Below are 22,274 nucleotides of genomic sequence, written 5' to 3'. Positions count from 1 at the left end.
AAAATTAAAAAGGGCTGGGAATTTAGCCCAGTGATAAAGCACTCCTGGGTTCAATCCCCAGGAACTCCCTACCCCCTGCTGCAAAAGCCCCCACAACCAAAAACTACAACAAAAAAACGTCAGGAGGCAACCCCCACACCCCCACACACATTTTTGGCAGTGCTGGGGAGGGAACCCAGGGTCTCAAGTACTAGGCATGTACTCTACCGCGGAGCTACACCCTCATCCTTGGAGACTATTTTTGAAACTGCTCTCCAGGGGACACTGATGCACAGTGGGATTTGCAGTGTGTTAAAGTGCTTGGTCATCAGCACCCATCTAGAACCTTCCCCAGCCCTCAGTGGGACAGTGGGAGAAACCACTGCTCCTGTTTGTGAGGAGTTATGGGGCACTCACCCATGCGGAGGGCCTCCTCTCAGGGCCTGGCTGTCCCCAGTTCCCACACTGGATTGCTTCAATGACCCAAGAACCAGTTCCCTTCCCTTCTACTTCGAAGATAATGAAATGAAGGCTCTGAGTGCTGAGGCCATGAAGCTGGGATGTGGTGCCAGGCCCCCTCGGCCTCAGAGGCCAGGTTCACTCTGCCAACAGGCCGGGCACTGCGGCACCCAGACTGGGGCCAGGATGGGCTCTACTTTGGCTTTTTTTGCAGAGGATTCTGGGGATTGAACTCAGGGGCACTGGGCCACTGGGCCACATCCCCAGTCCTCTTTTGTATTTTATTTAGAAACAGGGTCTCACTGAGTTGCTTAGCACCTCACCGTTGCTGAGGCTGGCTTTGAACTTGTGATCCCCTTGCCTCAGCCTCTTGAGCTGCTGGGATTACAGGCATGTGCCACCGCACCCAGCGGCTTTTGGTTTCTTAATTTGAAAAGAGGGCCTCTGTGACAGTCACACCTGGCACCTGACAGTGGGTGAGGAAGGCAAGCTCAGTGGGGTGCATCCCTATGGTGGGGAACCAAGGCCTTCCTGGCCGGGCCTGGGGGACTCACTGGTCTCTGTTGGGGGCTTTCCTGAGCTGGTCAGCGGTGACCCTCCATGAGAAGTTGAAAAATCGCATGGCGTTCTCGAAGTAGAGGTCTGGAACTGCCGTGTACTGAGGAAAGAAGCAGAGACACAGATGGGAGCAACCCCAGGGGAAAGTCAGAAACTCAGACCCCACGAGGTGAAGGGATGGGTCGGCAGGCCCAGGGCCAGAGTGTGGGCTCGGAGCTGCAGGCTCCGCCCCTCCGAGGCCTCTAACCTGCTGGGCCCAGCAACAACTGTCTCCTTCAGGCGCCTGCCAGTGTCACAGTGCTGCAGGATGCCCCGGCAGTGGTTCCCTTGGGCAAGAAGTATCTCCATCACTGTCCTACAGGACTGTGACGATGGGTGTGTTCTCCGTGTGTTCTCCGCCTACACTGGCCAATACGGTAGACTCTGGTGACAGGTGGCTACTGAGCATCTCAAATGTGCTAGTGTAATTAAATTTTAATTAACTTAAGTTTTGATTAATTAAATAGCCCCCCATGGCTGGTAGCTAACAAATTGGACAGCACAGATTTAATGAACCACGCTGGAATCTAGCTCTGAAATGCCAGGGGACAGGCGTTATCACACCCCCCACCCCTGGACCCGGCCTCTCAGCTCCTAACAGGTGCAAAGCCCTCCCCCAGGTCCACTCCAGATCTTTATGGCATACCCAAGGGCTGTGGTAAAACACTGGGCCCTCAGGGGCAGGCCCCTGTCCTGTGGGCCCTGCCTGAGCCGTCTCCAGGAGACTCTGGGTCTCGCATCAGGATGACCCTGGGGTGTCTGAAATTATTCTCAAGAAACATGGCTGCGGAATGAGTCTCCTATTCTCAGAAGTAATTTTAATAGTCTTAGGTTTTAAATAGAACCATGATGAGAGGTTATTATAATTTCATAAATGCCTGAATTTCACTCATGAGAAGATAGGAAACTATCATTTGGGGCAGAATCACAACCCACTTAAAGGGGTGATGTGCCGAAGGTTCTGGCAGCAGGAGGCAGCAATCCCCCTCTGCCTCGGTGGAGCTTCACCATGCATTGGGGATGGCTGCCTCCTCTTTCCCATCCCCATCTCAAGGTCAAAATTTGAGGTCCAAGTTTTCTCTGAGGAGGTTGGGGTACGACCCTGAAGACAGGTGGCCGTTCTGGGGCAGGAGCGGGGTGTGAGGGGCTTCACTCTCCTCCCCCCCGCCGCCCCGTGGTGTTTTAGGGCTGCGATGCTGGCCAGCTGACCCCAGCCCTGTGGGCTCTGGGCTCAGGGTCAGGTGCTTCCCCAAGTCTTTTATTTTTTTTTAATTTCTTAGTTGTAGATGGACACAATATCTTTATTTTTTTTATTTATTTAATGTGGTTCTGAGGATCGAACCCAGGGCCTCATGTGTGTGAGGCAAGCGCTTTGCCACTGAGCCAACCTCAGCCCCGCTACCCCCCCCTTTTTGCAGTGCTTGGGTTGAACCCAGTTGGAGTCATGATGCGAGGCCAGCGCTCTCCCGCTGAGCTCATCCCCTGATGGCTGTCATGATGCCAGGTCAGCCTCCCTGCCTCCAGAAGCCCTGGGCGCCCCGCCCACCTTGGACCCTGCCCAAGTGGGCACTTGGGATAGCAGGGCGTAAGCCACTCACGTCGTTGAACACTTTGTCCAGTTCCTTGGGGTCCATAATGAAGTTGGGGTAGCCTATCATGTTGTAGATGGCGTCCGCCTGGATGGGAGGGACACAGAGGACTGAGCACCCGCGATGCTGGCCAGCTGGCCCCAGCTTTGTGGGCTCTGGGCTCAGGGTCACGTCAAGGGGCGGGGGATCAGGCCCCTCCCCACTTAGGGCTTTCACATCTTTTTGGAAACATTCCCCCCTTGCCTAACTTCTCTTTTTTTTTAATATTTATTTTTTAGTTGTTATAGGTGGACACAATATCTTTTTTTTTTTTTTTTACTTTTATGTGGTGCTGAGGATCGAACCCAGTGCCTCACACAGGCTAGGCGAGCGCTCTACGGCTGAGCCACCACCCCAGCCCCCAGTTCATCTTTTGGGTTTCTGTTAAATGTTGCTTCCCCAAGGGAAGCTGCTATGGTCCAAATGTGTCCCCAGAGTTCAAGTGTTGGAACCTTTGGGAGGTGATGAGGTTCTGAGGCTCTGTCCCCCACTGCTGGGGGACTGGGAGCTGTGGAGGGAGCGAGCACCACAGTGGCTTGGTCCACCTCTCTTGCGCGTGCTCTCCTGCCTGTCCACCTTCAGCCAAGAGATGTGTGACACTGAGCTTCAGGCTGTCCCCCCAGCCTGCTAGACTGGTCACAAGGCAGGACAGCACCCATGCGTGCCCAGGGGACAGGCTGGCCTCTCCTAGCCCTGCTCTCTCTGCTGCTGCTCTCGCCCGGTGCAGGAAGCCTGGGTGGCCCGAGCTCCCGGGCGGCCTCACCTTCTCCTTGGCTGATTTCCGGGTGTCCTCATCCATCCACTTCAGCGTGCTCAGGCTCTCCTCAAAGGCCTTCTTGATCTCCAGGATTATCTCGCTGGCCTGAGGAGACAGATGTTGCACCCTCAGCTCTGGGCACTGGCCCCCTGGATGCAACCAGTGCCCCAGGCAGGATGACACTGGACCCGAGGTCAAACTGAGGTTGGCTCAAGGCCTCGGGTTCTGCAGAGCGGGCTAAGAGGGTGGCCATGGCTGTGCTTCCGGACCATGTTCCTAACAGGGACAGACATCCCGCGAGACGAGACGGGCCTTCCATGCACTGGTCTCTGTGGCCGAATGAGCTTGGACGTGCCTTGGGGAAGCGGAAAGGTCCGCAGGACTTTTCGGAGCCTTCAGCGTGGTGGAGTGCTCTTTTGGAGCCGTCCAGAAGACATGGCCTCTCCCAGGCTGATGGGATCCTTTTTGATGGAATAGAGCTTTAACACCCAGAGAACTTGATCTGAGAGGCACTCAGAAAGGACTCAGGGCACAAATGGCAGCTGTTGAGGGTGACGATGGAGGGCAGACCCGGGGGCCAAAGATAGAAGATGGAAGATTCTGGGGAAGGGGAAGGCAAGAGCCGTGGGGCTGGGGCCAGACAGACCTGGACTCAGATTCTGCCTCAGCAGATTAAAAATAATAATAATAATATATATATATATATATATATATATATATATATATATATATATATATTAGTTGTAGTTGGACATAATACTTTTATTTTACTTATTTTTATGTGGTGCTGAGGATTGAACCCAGGGCCTCGCATGTGCTAGGCGAGGGCTCCACCGCTGAGCCACCACCCCAGCCCCTGCCTCAGCAGATTGGAGGTGCAGTGCTGCCCCTTGACTACAGATACTAATTACGCAAATAATACCATTAGTGATAAACAATCGCTGCCATTGACTGTAGCTTATTTTGGGCCAGGTGTTCTTTATGTGTAGCATCTCATTTTGTTATGGCCAGGCTGTGTGGGCAATGACCACACAGATTCCATTTTGCCCTGAGACCCCACATCATGTAAGAAAGGCTTCTCCCGTGGGAAAGCCCCGCCTCTGCGCCCATCAGCGAGCGGTTGCCTAGCACGGCATGTTAGGCGACACAGATGGCAATTCTTACACAACGTAAAAGTGTCCCCTCTTCAGTTCCCATTTTTCTTGGACAATCTACCCTGTCAGAGGTGGACTGTCTAGATGTTAGCAGCCATTCTTTAACTTGTTCTCGACTAGGGACGTTTTGGCCCACCCTCTTTACTGCTAGTGATTTTAGATCTTATGATGTTTGCTTATGGATCTGAATCATAGCAACAGCCACTTATGCGTTAATATGGTTTTGGACTACAAAAGGTGTGCTCGAACCCTGGGAGGGGTCAAAGGGTGTGGCTAGCAGCCTGGCCCTTGGCCCGCCAGCTGGTGGATCCAGACATCAACTGGTGATTAAAGGTTCCGTCTCTTGCTTTAAGATCGACTTGGTGATTTATTGCTATCTCACCTTAACACCCCTCTGCAGAAGGGACAGCCCCACTTTCATGTCCCAGGTGAGGGGAGAACACCGCTCAAGTCACCCAGCCAAGTGACAGAGCCAGAATCTGAGCTGGGGGCTGGCTGTCTCCCTAGCACTCAGCCATGATGATCCTCTACCTGCTCGAATAATTCTGTCACCCTCAGAGTAAGAAAAATGTCACTTCCAGGTCAACATTACCTGGTGGGGTCCTTCGCAGCCCCAGGAGGTGGAGATGGCTGTGGTAGCCTCATGGGGTCACTGGGAAGATCAAATTAAATAACACAAACAACTGGCCTGGCCTCAACCACGGAAGTCATTTAGCAAGTCACGCCCTGCAGCCTGAGGAGACGGCCTCTGAGTTAAAGAAGGCCCGGGATCCTGTGGCCTGGAGCAGGAAAGGCCCAGGGCAGAGCAGAGTGTGGGCTGTCAGGCTCGGGGGGATGGGGGGGTGGGGGGGGTGGTCCAGCAGATGCCATGCCCACTCTGTCCACAGGGGAGGTACTTACTATGTTCTTGCTGTCCTCGGCGAAGGTCGCTTTGACAAACATGGGGCCCAGGGCAAAGCCCAGGTTGTTTTCCGTGTCACTCACGCAAAACTTCCAGCGAGGAAGGCAGGTCTGGAAAACACGAGCGCAGAGGGTCACTGGGCCCAGTCCTCCTTCTCCCAAGGCCTGTCTGGGAGGTGGCGCCATCGGGGGCCTGTGCTTCCCCCCAGAACTCCAGGGAGACAGACCTCTTCTGACCGCAGAAGTTACTTTAGGCCACAGACACCCCTCATGGCCACCACCTGAGTGCCAGTCTCTGTGATTGGCACTTCACGAAGGTCTGCCACTGAGCACCCCTAGCAGGCAGGGATGGGCCACTGGATAGACGGGAAGCAGAAATTCAGTAAGGGCAGTCACTGGTCCAGCAGGTGACAGTAGGTGACAGGGGTGCCACAGGGATGGGAACTCTGACATGCCTGGCCCTCCATCCGGGGCTCCCGCCAACTCCACCTGGTCCTGCTTCCTGGAGGACACAAGGAATCTTGGAGGCGCAGAACCTCGGGAAGCTGCCCATCCACCTGAGCAATGGGAACCTTCCTAGAAGGCCAGGGGCCCAGCCCCATTTACAGCCTCCTAGAGACAGAAGGCCACAGTGACATCGCAAAACTTCAATGTCGGCTTTTTTTTTTTTAATGTGCTAAGGATGCCAGGCAGTGCCTCACCACTGAGCCGCACGCCCACCCCAACCCCAGCTCTTTCCTTATATTTTATTTTGAGACAGGGTCTCTCAATGCTCACTGCCCAGACTGGCCTTGAATTTGCAATCCTCCTGCCTCAGCCTCCCCAGCAGCTTGGACCACAGGTGTGTCACGGCGCGGGGCTTAAATTGGTTCTCCCTCAGTCTCACCCACAAGCAGTGCTAGCCCACAGGACGCCTCAGTATGAACCAGAAATGGTCTTGGGCTGCAGCTCCCCAGAGTCTGGGCTGATAAAGAGCACTGGGAGGGTTTCAGCCCACTGGCCCCCTGCCTGGCCATCCCCCCATGGAGAGTGTGAATGACCAGGTGTGATGACCCTGCTTATGGAGACCGGTCCAGCTGCAGGGTCCTCTTAACCCTGAGGAACAGGCGTAGCTCGGGGCAGCCTGCTTCACACCAGCCCTACTGCGAACAACCCAAATGCCCATCGGCAGACAGATGGATAAACAAAATGTGGTGTTTTTCTACAGCGACATACCACTTGGCAGCACGGAGGAACCAGCTACTCAGAGATGCCACAACATGACGAATTCCACAGACTCACTGAGCCAGGCGGCCAGGCAGGCAGCGTAGGACTCGGCTGCCCATCTGCAGCACCTCGGGGAGACGCAGGGAGGGGCCGAGGGCATGCCGGGTAACCGGGCCATGGAAACCTTCTCTGTCCTGACTGGGCTGGTGGTCACACACACGACTTCATTGTCACAAATCAACCAACTGTATCCTTCACCCACACTCTATGCATATGTGTGTGCATATTGTTCTTAAGCGCTGGGGGTTGAACCCAGGGCTTCACACATGCTAGGCGGGCTTTCTTTCTTTTTTTCTTAATGGGGTGCTACGGATGGAACCCAGGGCCACCCTAGCACCACACTAAACTGGTCTACATCTCAAATTTTTATTTTGAGACAGGGTCTCCCTGGAATTACAGAGTGTGCCACCATGGCCAGGTATATTGAATACTGTATGTAAATTATGACTTAAATTTTTTTTTTTTTCTAGTCAAGAAGGAAGGGAAGGCCATTCTAGTCTAAGTGTAGCCCCTGGATTCTGCTTAGCTGTCCCAACCTGTGTCCATTTCCAATGGCTGCTTTCTGTTCCCCTCTCCCTCCTGCCCGCCGCCCTGCCAGCCATTGGGCAGCCCACAGCTGGACATAGACTTGGCCTGGATATGCTGAGGCCGAGCACATAGTGGGTCACAGCTAGGGAGCCTCCAACTTTGAGGCTGGGCAGAGGCTCTGACGGCTGGATCACGGGCAGATTCTTACTCATCTTCTGCCCGCGTCTCTGGAGAAGCCCATTCACTTTACACACACACGCATTTGTCCCCTGAGTGACTCCCCTGCTCGGGGACTGTGCCAGGTCTCAGGAATTAGAGCTGAATCAACCGCAGGCCTGCCCTTGAGAACTCTGTGGAAATGCCCAGAACATCCAGCAGGAGACAGAGGCGCAGTAATGATGTCAACAGCCGTGACAGCACCGAGCGCCTGAGTGCCCAGGGTGTGCAGGCCCCACGCCTAGAATGCTCCAGGGAGACTAAGGGAGAGAAACGAAGCACAGAGAGGTTAAGTCACTAGCCCAAAGGGAGCACTCAGGGAGCAAGTGGCTGCGGTGGGCTTGAGCCCAGAGAGTCTGGCTCCAGTGACTTCCCGCAAAAAGGCCACTCTGCCTGCCTACGACAAAGGTTTTGGAATGAGGAGAAAACTCTTTGAAAGAAGAAAGGGTCAGGCAGCATTCATCTGACGTGGGGGCCACCTCCAGGCAGAAAAGGAGGGGCCAAGAGGCCCCTGAAGAGGCTGTGCGACCTGTAGCCTCTTCACTGTAAACCGGGGGGCACCAGCAGGGAGCGGAGGGGGTCCCTCCTCCCAACAAGGAGCCCAGGGATCAGTCACCCCTTTTCACAGATGGGAAGACCGAGTCCCTGCCCCATTTAAGTGACCCGCCCAAGGCTGTGTGGTAAGAAGCAGAACCTCCCATTCAAATCTCTGCCCAGCCTCCCCTGCTCTGCAGCCGGGCACTCCCAGCCATTCTCTGAGCCTTTGGTAAATGAGGGAGGTCAGCCCTGGCACCTCCCAGGCAGGCAGGGCTCCTGGGCACAGACCCACCCCACCCATCCTGGTATTCCCACACTGGGGCCTGGCCCATGTGACAGTGCAGGAGTAACTGTTTGCTGGATGCATAAATGAGAGGCGACAGCCTCATTCTTGGCATCAGAATTCCTACGGGAGGCAAGCTTCTCCGGCGGGAGGGAGGGAGGCCTGGGGCCTCCTACAGAGGGACCCGCAGAGGTTTGGGGGCACTCAAGATGGGTGGAGCCTACTGGGTCTGGGGCCTGGGACTCCTGCCCCGAAGAGAACCCGAGGCCTGGATCTGGCCTGGGGTTCCCCCGACTACAAACAGGGAGGATAAGAATCAGGGAACCCTCGTGAGCAGGTGTTTGACGTGTTTGATGCTTCTGGGGAAGAAGTCCCCACCTTTAGAGTCACAGTTACATACGGAGAGCGCTGACATCTCCACGGGGAAGCAGCTGGAGGGTCAGAACAGAGACTACCTTCTCTGCAAACCAGCTGAGTTGCTGAGACTCCTCTTTGTGCTTGGCTTAACCACCTCCTTCCAGAAGCCTCTGCCCACCTAAGTCCCCATCAGTGTTCCCATGACCCCAGATGGACCCTTCAGTGGCCTCTTCATTCTCCTCCTAGACTCAGCCCTCGTAAGTGCCACAGCCCTGAGGGTACAGTGGTCTTTCCAGCCCCCAGCCCAGGGCAGAGCACACAGTAGGTGCTCAGCATGAACCTGGGAATCACTGTCACAGCTCACCTTCTTGGTCCCGTACATGACTTCCATGAACTTCTCATCGGCGTCCTGAAAGCGCTGGTCGAGGAAGGAGCTCGTTTTCCGCACCAGGTTCCAGATCATGTAGTTGTTCAGCAGGCTGGGGCAGAGGACCGCTGGCTCAGAAATGCCCGGGGCTCCCGAACAGCCTCACCCCAGCCTCCTTCCTAGCCTACCTGGGTGCTCGGCTGGCGGCTGCCTTCCAAGCACATGGAATGTAACTCTCCGAGGAACGCCTGGCACTCCGCCTAGAACCCCCCAGGGTCCAGTGCAATCATTTGCATACCAGCAGTGCTCAATACATGCTGCTGCTTAGCTGCTTTGTGTCTGAAGCTGTGAAGCTGCTGCCTAGAGACTTGCCCGGTGGTGTATGCTACAGTGGGGAGGAGGCTGCCATTCCCTGCTGAAGGCCAGACAGGAAGCAGAGGCCTTAGAGCAGCAGGGGCAGGAAAGGAAGCTCTGGCCACCAGGTTTCCATGAATGACCGTTCCCATGTCCCACCCACAGGGCACAGGAACCTATCTGTGGCTGAGTCATGTTTGCAAAGATGTTACCTTAGTACAAAGATGTTCACTATATTGAACATCTAACCTCAACCGGAATCACTCTAAAAGTCTGACTACAGGGAGAGTGTGGCAAGTATTGTATGAACAGTTGACGGAATACTATGCAACTATAAAAATGATCCTCACAGAGGGTTTGGGATGGCACTGGGAAATATTCATAATGAAAGTCAAGGCAAGGCTTGGAGCGGTGGCACATGCCTGTAATCCCAGTAGCTCAGGAGGCTAAGGCAGGAGGACAGTGAGTTCAAAGCCAGCCTCAACAACAGCAAGGCCCTAAGCAACTCAGTGAGACCCTGTCTCTAAATAAAATACAAAAAGTTTGGGGATATGGCTTGGTGGTTAAGTGCCCCTGGGTTCAATCATCAGTACTCCTACTACTAAAATAAAAATGAAAAGTCAAGGGAAAAGTAGATTATCCATCTAGTCACGTTAAGGAGAAAGAAGAGCTATGGATTGGAAACCTCCCTTCCCTCACACCTTCTCTCTCTGATATGCACACACACAAACACCCCCCAAAATGACCAAGAGTAATATTTTGAATAATTTTACATTTTTCCTATTTTTCTGTAATTTTCAACATTTCTATAAGCCTTTGAAATAAAAAAATAAAATAAAATAAAAAACCCGTAAGGATTAACCAAAAATTAAGGGTGGAATTGGCGGAGTCCTGTTCCATGACAGGCACGGTGTTAAAACATGAATCATTTTGTGTGACTCTCACGAATCCCCTGCTTGGTAGGTGCTATCTGATCCCCATCTTATGGGTGACAGTATGACCCCGACAAAGGACAAGGGAAATGCCACAGCTACACAGCTGGCTGAGGACAGCAGGATTTGAAGCTGCCCAGGGGACCAGCACCCTCTGCTGCCTCTCGGGGAAGCCCACCAGGGTGCAGCGCCCTGCGTCCGGCCGCCCTGCCGCCTCCTGCCCCTCCTGCCCAGCAGGGCTGCCGGCCTCACCATCTGTCCGTGGCGTTGATGAGGGCGGAGACCTGCTCCAGGTAGTCCTTGTCATAGACCACGATGGGCTCGGACGCGTTGATCTCCACGGGGTGGAAGATGGCGTTGAGGAAGGGCAGCCAGTTGATGGCCGGTGCCAAGGTCTGCGAGGGAAGGGGACAGCGTGAGGCTGGAGGGTGGCTTCTCCTCAGCCCCGTCTTTGGGTGTCCCTCAGAAGGTGTCATTGTGCCTCTCCCTGGGACCACGGTGCTGATGGAGCTCCAGGCAGAGGCAGCGTCCCCAGGAGCCAGAGGCAAACCTCATCTGAAGCGGAACCAGGGTGGGATGAGAGGCTGCAGCAGCAGCAGGCACAGCAGCCGCCACCGTCACCACGCCCTTCCCATGTGGCATGTGCCATTGCCCAACTGACCAAGCAGTGGCCACAATTATCCCCATTTACAGAGGAAGAATGGAGCCTCAGACCCCTAACAGTTAAGAATCAGGAGCTGGACTGGGCTCCTGGTCTAGCTTCCTTGCTTATAAGCTGTGCAACCTTTAATAAGTTAATGTGCGCATCTGTGCTTCAGCACCTCATATGAAAAACAGGGATCATCATGACAATGAGTCCCGTGTATCTGGTAACTGGGAGGGTCACACACAGAAGCCAGCACTGTCCCACTCAACAAGAGTACCGGCAGCAGCAGTCTGCTGCAGAGGATCCAACATTCAGGAAGGCCAGCGTTGCGGGGGTAAATTGTGGTCCGGGGAGCTGGGACAGCAAAGTCAGTGATGACTGCAGCAAGAAGGGAGAGGCCCGCAGCTCAGCCCTGCACACACCAGGCCCGCGGCTCTTTGCACTGTTTGTTTTGGGGAGTTATTGGGGTCTGAACTCAGGGCCACTTTACCACTGAGCCACACCCCCAGCCCTTTTTATTTTGAGGCAGCTAAGTTGCCTGGGGCCTCACTAAGTTGCTGAGGCTGGCCTTGAACTCTTGATCCTCCTGCCTCAGCCTCCTAAGCCTCTAGGATTATAGGCATGCACCAGCATGCGCCGGCTCTGTTTTTTTTTTTTTTAAGTATTTTTTGAGTTGTGGGTGGACAGGATGCCTTTGTTTTTATTTATGTATCTTTATGTGGTGCTGAGGATTGAACCCAGTGCCTCACCCACGTTAGGAGAGCGCTCCACCACTGAACCACAACCTCAGCCCCAGCAGCTCTGTTTTAAGGTGACCCAAAATGAGACCCTGTACCCAAGGGCTTTCCAAAGAGAGACTTGGCTTTTCATAACTGTCAGCTCCCAACAGATCTCGCTTTCCCTTTGGCACCCCAAGGTGCCCTGCGCAGAGGTGTCTCCCCCAACACCTCCACGTCACGGCCAGCATCTCCTGCAGCTGCAGCCTCCAGCCATGCGAGCTATCCCTCTTTTAAAAATAAATTGTGGTAAAATATGCTGCACATTTGTAATCCCAGAAACCCAGGAGGCTGAGGCAGGAGGATCTCGAATTCAAGGCCAGCCTCAGCAACCTAGCGGGACCCTGTCTCAAAATGAAAAATAAAAAGGCCTGGGGATGTGGCTCACCCAGCTGCAGATGACTTTTGCAAGACTTGAACTCTGTGCTTTCCACTTCCTATCCCCACCTGTCTCTGTGAGTCCGACGCCGGTCCAAGCGGCCCGACTTAAGTGCAAACACATAGGATTCGGGCTTCAATGCTGGCGTGTGTCCCTTGGTGTCACCTCCTCAAGCAGAGCTGCACAATGTGTCTGCTCTGGCCCTGTATTCCCCACACGCTCAGTTATTTTTAGTGTGCAGTTTTACAGAACACGAGGCTTTGGGCTGCATATCTCGTCTTTTAGCAAAGACGCCTCTACATGTCAGTCACTTGGATGGGCACCTGACTTAGCTAGCAGTCCCGGAAATTACGATCATCACTTAAGACCCTCCAAAAGTGGCCCTGGGCCTGGCAGATTTCAAACCCCATTCTCTATTCTCTTGAAAGGGTGAAATGTAAGACAAATATGGGAAGTGAGAAATGCATTCCCTTCATACAGGAAAACCGTACCCATAAAGCCACCTAAGATCCACCCCGCCTGCTGGGACAGGCAGTCAGCCACAAGACCCCCAATTCACAGAGGCTGAGTTTGCTGATCAGGGAAGGTGACTTTCCTGAGGTTATATGGCTTACTGTGGGTGTATTTGGCGGGGTGCTGGGGATTGAACTCAGGGCCTTGAGCAAGTAAGCACAGGCTTTACCACTGGGCTCCACCCCAAGGCCATTGTTCCTGGGTTTGTTTGTTTATTTATTCATTTATTTTTATTTATTATTATTTCTTACATACATGACAAAGTTTATTTATTTTTATTTTCTAATTTTTTTGGGTTGTAGATGGACATAATACCTTCATCTACTTATATGTGGTGCTGAGACTTGAACCCAGTGCCTCACACGTGCAAGGCAAGCGCTCCACCACTGAGCCACAACCCCAGCCCCTGCTCCTGGGTTTCAGTGGACATCTTATCTATTGGGGAACAAAGATCTCAAAGGACAAATGAGGCTGGGGACGGGGCGGGGGCAGCTCCCAAAGGCGGTATTGTGCTGGTACAAGTCATCACCAGGTCTCAGTAGGGGGCTGATTGGCGCCATCCCTGGGTGAATGTTCCCACCAACATCGAAGGCAAACCCCCACAGGGCTGGGAAGAGAAGGGCATAATGGGCCTGAGCCAGCAAGCGGCAGCACAGCCCTGTCGCCCAGCTGTGACATGAGCTGGGTGACATGAGCTGGTGACATGAGCTGGGTGTTAGGAGGCCTAGATCAGAGACCCCAGCAGGAACCAGCTCTGGGCACTGTCTATCCTTTCCCTAAGATGGGGTCAGCGACCCTGCCCCCAGGGCTGACTGCCGTAGGCCTCTCTGCCTGGCCTCCCCCGAGGCCCAGAGCCTCCCCTCTCCCTAGCAGGAGGCCCTCAGGCCAATCTCTACGTTTCTGTGGCCACAGAATTCAGAGGTGTGTGATGAGACCTTCAAACTGGGTCCCACAATCAGGGTCACCTGACTGCACGGCCTGGGGCACAGACCTGGGAAAGTGGGTTAGTTTGCTGAATGTCACCAGATACAGGGCTCACGAGAGCTTCATGAACTGAGGTGGCGGATCCTGGCGCAGGGTGAGGCATCAGGTGGGGAAAGCCCTACGTATGCAGTCATCACAAACCTGCTCCTTCCGGGAGAGCAGGGTCCTGACAGGGCAATTCTCACAACTCGGAGATAAAGAGGCTTGTGCTGACAGCAGGACGTCCACATTTCAGTGTCTTGCTTCAGCGAACTCCTAACTGAGACGCAGGTGCGAGATCCATCTCCATGGATGTGGCAGTTTTGTTTGTCTGTCTGTTTGGTACTGGGGAATTAAACTCAGGGTGCTCGACCACTGAGCCACGTCCCCAGCCCTTTTTTGTATTTTCTTTAGAGACAGGGTCTCACTGAGTAGCTTAGCGCCTTGCTTTTTGCTGAGGCTGGCTTTGAACTCACGATCCTCCTGCCTCGGCCTCCCGCGCCCTGGGATTACAGGTGCCCCTCGATAATGCAGCAGTTTTAATGGACTAGGACACTCAAATGCCCTAGAGGCAGGCCCAAGAGCTGCTTCCCACGCCCACAGCCTAGGAGGACCACTGGGCACCAACCAACTCGGGCCTGAGGAGTGGGAAAGATGAGGGTGCTTTCGGGCTTCATTTTTACAGGAGAAATGGCAGAGGATGGAGCCGAGGCCCAAGTAGCCTGAGGGGCAGGAGGTCCTAGAAAGGAATGAGAAGGCCCCCCTCCACCCCCAGAGCAGCAGAAGGTGGTCTGACTCATGGCTCTGAATCCACACTCCACTTGGGGCTAGCCTGGAACACCATTCTGTTCCAGCAGGTCTAGCCTTGAACCACACGTCAGCCTGGAGTCCCTCTCCTCGATTCATCCTGAGTAGGAGAAGAAAACAAATCTCCAGCTACCAGAGAAGAAGACACTGTGTCCCGGGTGGAATGGTTCAAGTTAATTTAGTGATGGGGACCTGAGAACTATCACCGATCACAAAAGCACAGCACTACTGACGACTTCTGGGATGTTACCTTTCCACCGCGCATCCCAGTTTACAAAACAAAATCTCCTCATGTTATGTCCTCATAACCCGCGGGCAGGCCAGGCAGGTTTCGGGGTGTCCAGGACTTCTCTAAATGTTAGCCTGTGTGTTTTTTTCATGCACACATGCCTGGGTGACAGTCCGTAGTTTCTGAGCTATTCTCAAAAGACTCCATGACTTAAGAGTTAAGAGCCACTGTCCCTGGTGAAGGCAGGGGCTGTGTCTCATTTGTCTCTGTTCCTGCACAGAACAGGTGTGAGCGGATGAGCAAAGGCCTTTTTACCCGGAAGGAAATCAAGGCTCAGGGTGGGCTCCTCACCTGCCAAGGCCACACGGCTCAAGATGTGACCCTCTGACTCCAGGCCCCTGGCAGGCACTGTGTGGTCTTCAGCCCCTGCTGAAGTTATGACCTTTCCTTTCCTCCATGAAACAAGAGAGTGGAAGCAATGGGGAGAGGCTGCCCGGGGCAGAACCCGCTGGCCACGCCAGATTGATGTCCATTCTCTGAGCACCACGTCAGAGCCGTGAGGCGAGCGCTCAGGCCAGGCCCCCGCAGCTGGTGGACGAACTGCATCTCCCTCCACCTCCTGGCCTCAGAACGGAAAAACAGTGCCAGATGGTGCCCGACACAGGCTGCTGATCTCCATAACAACCCACTAGAACCACTCACCCTGTCACCAACCTCCCCAGGGACCTGAGGGGCAGCTGTGCCACCAGGAGACTGGGCTCTCTTGCCTCAGCCCAGGTCTTTGCACGGGCTGCACCTGTGCCTGGGAGACCCCACCCACCGCAGCCCTCAGGATAAAGTGTGTCTCAAAGTCCAGGATCTGCTGCATCTGGGGCCAGGTGGCGCCCTCACCCCCGGGGCCCAGCAGCCTCCCCGCTGGACCATGTAGTTCAGGTATCCGGTCAGCCCTGGGCCTCAACACTCCCAAACTGCTATCCACTAGGCCAGGGTGGAGCAGGGCTGGCTGTAGCCCTGTGTCTGGGGCCAGAGGGACACACACTTCACCCAGGAAACCCAGTGGAAGCACAACTTCTGGAATGAAGCCTACGAGGCCCTGCACACACCAAGGTCCCCGCGGGCAGGTGTGCACTCAGCTTCCCCAGCCCCTCCCCGCCGGGCCTCAGCGCCCTGCTTCTCTCGCCCACAGCACTAGGCAGGGAGACTGGGATTGTTTCTTAGTGTCCCCACTAGACCAGAAGCACAGGAAAGCAGGGCCCAAGGTGGCTCCTGATACATCTGTCAGATGGAGGAGGAAAAAAGGGCAGGAACTTCCTCCTCGAAGGAAGAAGGAATGGATGGGAGAGGAGCGGGGAGAAGACCGGCCAGTGGAACCCACCGCAGGCGCAGGGTCCGCCCCAGCAGAACAGCAAGGGCCACCAGGTGCTCCTGCCTGAGGGCAAGGAACTGGGAGATACGTGGGACCACTCTGCTCATTCCTCGGAGACCACCAGGGCCCAGGACAAGCGGGTCAGCAACAGCACACGGGCCAGAAAGAAGGAAGCAGTAGGAAGTCCACCCCAGGCCCTGGAGGCCTGAGCAGCCACCAGGGGGCAGCCTCGGCAAGGCTGACCTACAGAGGGGACAGCAGATCTCTGGTGGGTCACAGTTTCACAGAAAGTGCAGGTCTGACTCCCAGTTACGCCTCTGGATATTGCCTAGGGACATGGTCAAGAGCTGAGCCAAGCCTGAGTCCAAGGGCCAACACCCCTGCCCTCAGGAGCCTCCGGGACATGACCATGTCTCTCCATCTCCTGTTCAGCAAAGGGAGAAGCAACGTCGGAATCCACACCCCACCTTTACTCAGTGCTCCGTCTGGATGACTGGGAATGCCCCTGTCCGCGTGAGCCTTACGTCACAACCATGGAGCTGCTAGGGAAACGCTGTCACACGAAGCAGCCCGGCGAGGGAAGAAGCCTGGCTCTGGAGTCCCTTTGCACTCTGTGGTCACCAGCAGGTAATCTTACTTGTCTGAGCCCCAGTTTATCTGTAACCTGGGCATAAACACCTCCTCCCAAGGGTGGCTTTATGGTCATGATGAAGCAGGTATGACCCCTCCCCCCAAGAGCCCTGTCCGACTCCAGTGGCCCTGCCCCTGCAGTAGCCGGCGCACAGGGTACCTGCAGCTCGGCGGCCGTCACTTTGTGGTAAATGAGCTCCTCGTCCCGACGCTTCTCCTGGGGGATGGTGATATTGGCCAGCGCCGTCTCAAAGTCCAGGATCTGCTGCATCTGGGGCCGGATGGCGTCCTCATCCCCGCCGCCCAGCAGCTTCCCCAGCTGGACCATGTAGTTCAGGTATCCAGTCAGCACCTGGAGGGCCCAGCACCCCCAAACTGTCTGTCAGTGGCTGCCACCTGCCACCCAGTGGGCCAGGTGAGGCCGGCCCAGCTGCGACCCTGTGCACGGGGCCCAGGAAACATGCTGGAAGATAGCTCTGGGGAGGATTCTGGCGCTGTGTGTCTTCACTGGTGTCCGTGGTGCTCCTGGTAAAGCCCACCGCCTCTGCACACACACAGGTCCCTGAGGCTGGCCCCTGCTGCTCTGGCCCTGCCTTCAGGGCTCGTCCTCAGCCATCTTCCTGTTCTGGAAATGCACCTTTTCTGAACCACCCTCTGCCACCACGTCCCTAGAGCTGAATCAAGTCCTTTCTCGGCTCCCTCTGCCCTGATCACAATGTATACAGTTGGCATCTAGTTGGGTGGTCCGTTAAGTAATGTCTCCCTCTCCTACTGGACCTCGAGCCCCGTGGACAGGTGGGTGAGCCTCAGTGGGCCGGGCAGGGGAAGGGAGAGCTGTGAGCGGTTGGAGGTGATCTGGTTGTGGCTCTGGATCTCCCCACTTACTGGCTGTGTGACCTTGAAGAGGTCACTTCTGTCTCTGAGACTTATTTCTTCCTCTGTATAGGGCAAGGTAAAATGAATATCCATTTGACAGATGAAGCAAATGATGTTCAGAGAAGCTGAGTGACTTTGGGGTGACTGGGAGGGTTAGAGGTGAGGTATATAAAAGGTCTGAGACCCTCAAATGGTGGGGGCTGCTACTGCCACCTCTCTACAATGGGGACAAATGACACCTAACCCCCGCCCTTTGTGCCCACAGTGCCTGCATATGAACTAGTGAGCCTGGGGGCATCCCTCCCCTGCCTGGGCTGCCTGTTGCCCATCAGGAAAGTGATACCCCTGTGTTCCCCCAGCTTCTAAGACCTGCCCAGGTATGCTGTTGGGGACACGGTGGGAGAACCACCGCAAAGGCGCACTCACCTTCTCGTTTTCAGTCTTGTTCAGGTAGTAATCTCTGGAGGGCAGGCCCAGGCCAGACTGGTCCACCTAAAGAGGGAGGCAGAGTGAGAGGAAGGCCCTGGTGCAGGCTTGTGTGTCTCCTGCGGCCTCTGCCTGCCCCAGGACTTCTCACACCAGGCACCGAGGACCAGCTCAGGTCCCAGCAGGAGCACAAGCTGGTAGCCGAAGTCACAGATGGGATCACTTGGTGATAAGACAGACATGTTCCTGCCCACCTGTGGGGTCAGCTGCAGGGACCTGGGCCCTTCTGAGGGCTGGACAGAGCCTCCTTCCTCTTTAAACACCCCTTGGCTTCAGCAATGCACCCTACTTCTCTAAACCCTTCCCAAGTGGCGAGGAGCCAACACAGGTGACTTAACCTTAACCCAAGTTACTTAACCTTTCTGATCCCTAGGTTCCTTGCCCAGAAAGTTAGGGAGATAATACCTAACCTTCGGAGCCGGAATGAGGATCTAAGAGGACAGTGTTTCCTGAGAGTGGGGCAGGCAGAGGAGGGTCAATTCCTGATGGCTACCATTGGAACCTTCTGGCTATACCTTGACACACTTTGGGTAGCTGCTATTATATAGTTCATTAGGGTGAAAAGGGAAGTGTAGCTCAGTGAGGTTGAGCCTCTTACTAAGGTCACACAGTGAGTGCGTGGCACAGTTGGGGGCTGAGAACTAAGCCTTTATGACCCCTAATCTGGGGGCTCTCCTGGGTGTGCTGATCCTCAGCCTTGGGCAGGCTCTGGTGGGAGAGATGGACCAAAAGCATTCCAAGCAGCACCACAGAGCCAGAGGCTAAGGGAGGGGCAAAGAGGTGGCTATAGCTGTGCGCAGGAGTTGATATCTCTCAGTCACTTCTGTGGCCCACGATGAGCTGCCCACCAAGATGGGTAGTCTGCCCTCTCATAGTCTCTTGCCTGTAAAAATCTCACTGCTTGGGGCTGCCAGAAATAACCCCGGCTTAGAAACCAGAGCCTGCTGCCTCGGCCCAGGGCAGGTCTCCCTCCACCCCAGGAGGCCACACCCTTTCCTTGGCCCAGGCCTGCTCACCTGGATCACATTGCTGTTGGAGTTCTTAGAGTCTGCACTGACGTAGACGGAGAAGAAGGGTGAGGTTCGGTAGTGGGCAGTGACCACCTGCAGGGTGTCCTGGAAGTTGTCCTTGGCCCAGGGACTTGTGATATTCCAGCCTCCGAGCTGGGAGAAGGCAGAGCAGAATAGGGAGGGGAAGGTGGTAAGGAGCCTGTATGCAAATTCTGGTTCTGCAGCTGACTTGCTCTGTGACCCTGGAGCAGTCATCTGACCTCTGGGAGCGTCCAGGGCAAATGAAAGGGCTTCTGACCTGTGACCTGGAGACCCACGGAGGGAGCAAAGACTCATCCTTGACAACTGAGCTGTGAATCCCAGAGACTTTGCCCCATGTGCTGTTCATTTGTTGGACAATCAATCACACGAACGTGATTACTATTAAGACATAAATCCAATTGTGACTACGGGAAATAAGGCTCTGTATTTTTAAAAAGGCTGATAAGCTATGGTCTACCTTGGTCTCTCTCCAAGTTGGGATTTTAAAAAAAAATCTCTTTGGTCCTCCAGGATTGGCACACACTGGCACATGGGGCCTGTGCCAGAGAGGAGGGACTAGGAGAGTCCCCATGCCTGCAGCAATACCTTCCCCGAACTGAGATAGGATGGCAAGCCCTTGAGCAAGCAAGGGGTGGCCAGAAAAGCCACAGCCATCTCCGTCTGTGCCAGGCAGCCTGGCCCGGAGGGAAGATTTCTCCTGGGCTCATGAGCAAGGTGAGGCCTCCAGCCAGCAGGTCTGGCTCTGTTGCTGGCCTAAGACTCCCTGTTGGTTTCTCTGGAACAACACACACCTCGCACACTCACACCCACCTCCTGAAGAAAAGGAAGTGGCAATCCAGAGGAAGAGATTCCCAGTGAATATCGTCCCCAAGACCCACGCAGATGCATTGAGACACTTAGATGTCCTCAACAGATGCTGACACACAACCCCACACATTACAACAGACAGTCCCCCCACGCACAGACGTGCATGTACACGCAGTGGCAGACAGACAGGCTGCGTGTTCCAGCTGGGTGCGGAGGCTGGAGGTGTGGGGTGGCTGAGCACCAGTGGGCCTGAGAGCTGCAGCCAGAGGGGCTGGCAGGAGGCACGGCAGGAGGAGGAGGCGAGAGTGTGTCCCAGGGACTCACCTTCTCAATCAGCTCCATCAGGGGCTTGGCCCTGAGCTCCTCGATCCTGGTTTCATTCATACATGCGCGGTAGTATACTTGGGCCTTCCTCTCTGCCTCACTCGAGCTGGCTGTGGAATTTTCTAGAAGGATAAGAGATAGCAGATATTGAATAAGCCCCCATTTACCTGCTGGGGATCCCCAGGCAAGTTTCTTTTGGAGCCTCGGTGCTCCCCACTGTGAAGCCGTCAGGGCAGCTGCTGTCAGGCAGGAGCAGCCAGCCCCAGCGGGTATGAGTGCCCCCATCCTAGCTGGGTGCAGATCAGGAGGGCATGCCCTGTCTCTGTCCATCTGCTGATTGGGCCTGAGGACCTGTCCCTGGCATGGCAGCCCAGGCCCACCCAGCAGGACAGTCGGCATCCCTGCCAGCCAACACGGGGCAGGAATTCCCCTGCCTGGTGCTGGGACAGAGCCATGTCTTGGCTTTCAGATCCCAGCTGACCTTCCTTGTGAGAAACACTGGGGTTGAGTGAAGCCTGAAAGGCCTCATTCACTGTGAATTGACTTGCCGCTTCCTCCTCGGGGGGCCAGGTGCAGTCAACAGCCCTGCGGATGACTCCAAGGGCTCTTTTCCCCGTCCCTCCCCAGCTCAGGCCAGCAGCACCTCATCCTCTTTGGTTCTCAGACCCCCCCCCACCCACCCACCCAGAGACTCCCTTCCCATCCTCCCTCTCCTTAGCCCCTGGTCCAGAGCCGCCTGCTGAAGGCCACCCTCCTGTGTGAGCACAGCACGGAAGGTCCCCATCTGTACCTGGTGAGTTTGAGTACTCAGGTCCCCAGGACCTACTATGTGCTGGGGCTTCTGTGCCTGCATGTCTGTCTCAGAGCTCCACTCCAGACCATGCCAGATTCTCGGCCCCTGCGTCCATCTGTCCACCTGTCCTTCTCTCAGATTAGTTGCTCTCTGACCTTAAACCTCTTCCTTTGCTTTCTCCCAAGATCTCTCCAAACCCACCTCCTCCACAGGCACCTTTCTCGTGGGGCTCTATCGACCCATCCATCCATCCATCCATCCATGGGACGCAGGTCAAAGGGTTGCTCTGTGCCAGGTACTGCGGGTACTCTGGGACCAGACAACAATGTCCTCAACCCCAGGAGGCTTCGGCATGGGACCCTGCTAAAACCCCACTTGCTTCCATCCTTTCTCAGTCTATTTTTTTTTACCCAGAGCCTCTCCTATGATACTCCTTCCAGAACATTCTCAGCACTCTGGGCACAAAATTAAGACCTGCTCTCTATCCCCAAAGAGCTTACGGTCTAGCGGGGACATAGATGTGCGAAGGAAGGAACACAGTACACAACAGTGCTTTAACACTGCAGAGGCTCTGGAACACAGAGAAGCACCCGCTCTGCCTGGGGGTGGGGGGGCCTCCAGAGGAGGTTCTATTGGAGCTGGGTCTCAAAGAGAAACAAAGGCGGTCTCCAGGTAGAAACGAGGGGAAAGGGCACTGGGTGGAGGGAGTGGACAGCGTGGGGCCAAGGAAGGAAGCAGGAAGGGCCTGCTGCTGGAAGAAAAGGAAAGAGTGTGGCATTCGCCGGGTGCCAAGGGCACGAGTCACTTCCTGGCCAGTCTCTAATCAGCTTCTCCAGTCCTCACCCCAGAAGGCTCCCTCCATTCTGGCATAAATAGCACCACGGTTATCATTGGTCAGAGGGCATCAAGCCCAGTCTAGTTGAGGTCTGGGAGGTAGCCCCGGAAAGGGGATGGGCACGCGGTGGGGGGGCTGGACTGAAGGCAGATCAGAGCCAGAAGGCCCTGAGCGAGAGTCGGAGGTTGGGGGCTTGAACACGGAGGGGCAAACCCTGCCCTGGAGACCAAGGGCTGCGGCTGGGCTCCGGAGACACCTGTGTGAGGCTTCCTGGGGACAAAGGAGGGAAAGGGGGCGGAGCTAGGGTTGCTGCCACACCTCAGCCTCAGGAAGCAGAGCTTGGGGGGACAGGGGGGAGTCCCTCACCCCAGGGGCCTCAGCTCTGTGGTAATACTTCTCCCTTCCCAGCAGCTAGGCTCTTGGAAGGACAAGCAGGAGAACCGTCATCATGTGCCAGGCCCAGAAGCTGCGCCTCACC

The 22,274-nt window shown here is 55.3% G+C and overlaps 1 protein-coding gene across 2 annotated transcripts in view; it reads right to left on the bottom strand.

Moving 5' to 3' along the window:
* Positions 1 to 22,274, bottom strand: part of Ece1 (endothelin converting enzyme 1) — a 95,870-nt gene that overhangs the window by 8,626 nt on the left and 64,970 nt on the right. For both annotated transcript variants that reach the window (XM_077109973.1, XM_077109972.1), the window contains exons 5-14: positions 20,169 to 20,290; positions 19,002 to 19,148; positions 17,926 to 17,991; positions 16,784 to 16,975; positions 10,567 to 10,709; positions 9,026 to 9,140; positions 5,475 to 5,585; positions 3,427 to 3,525; positions 2,634 to 2,711; positions 993 to 1,096 (exon numbers count right to left, since the gene is read on the bottom strand). In XM_077109973.1, coding sequence (XP_076966088.1) covers positions 993 to 1,096; positions 2,634 to 2,711; positions 3,427 to 3,525; positions 5,475 to 5,585; positions 9,026 to 9,140; positions 10,567 to 10,709; positions 16,784 to 16,975; positions 17,926 to 17,991; positions 19,002 to 19,148; positions 20,169 to 20,290 — 1,177 coding nt within the window. The remainder of the gene's footprint in view (positions 1 to 992; positions 1,097 to 2,633; positions 2,712 to 3,426; positions 3,526 to 5,474; positions 5,586 to 9,025; positions 9,141 to 10,566; positions 10,710 to 16,783; positions 16,976 to 17,925; positions 17,992 to 19,001; positions 19,149 to 20,168; positions 20,291 to 22,274) is intronic.

This window comes from Callospermophilus lateralis, chromosome 7 (genome assembly GCF_048772815.1).
Source record: "Callospermophilus lateralis isolate mCalLat2 chromosome 7, mCalLat2.hap1, whole genome shotgun sequence".
Taxonomy (NCBI): Eukaryota; Metazoa; Chordata; class Mammalia; order Rodentia; family Sciuridae; genus Callospermophilus; species Callospermophilus lateralis.
Note: the sequence above shows the minus strand (reverse complement) of the source record. Positions and strands in the feature narration are given on the sequence as shown.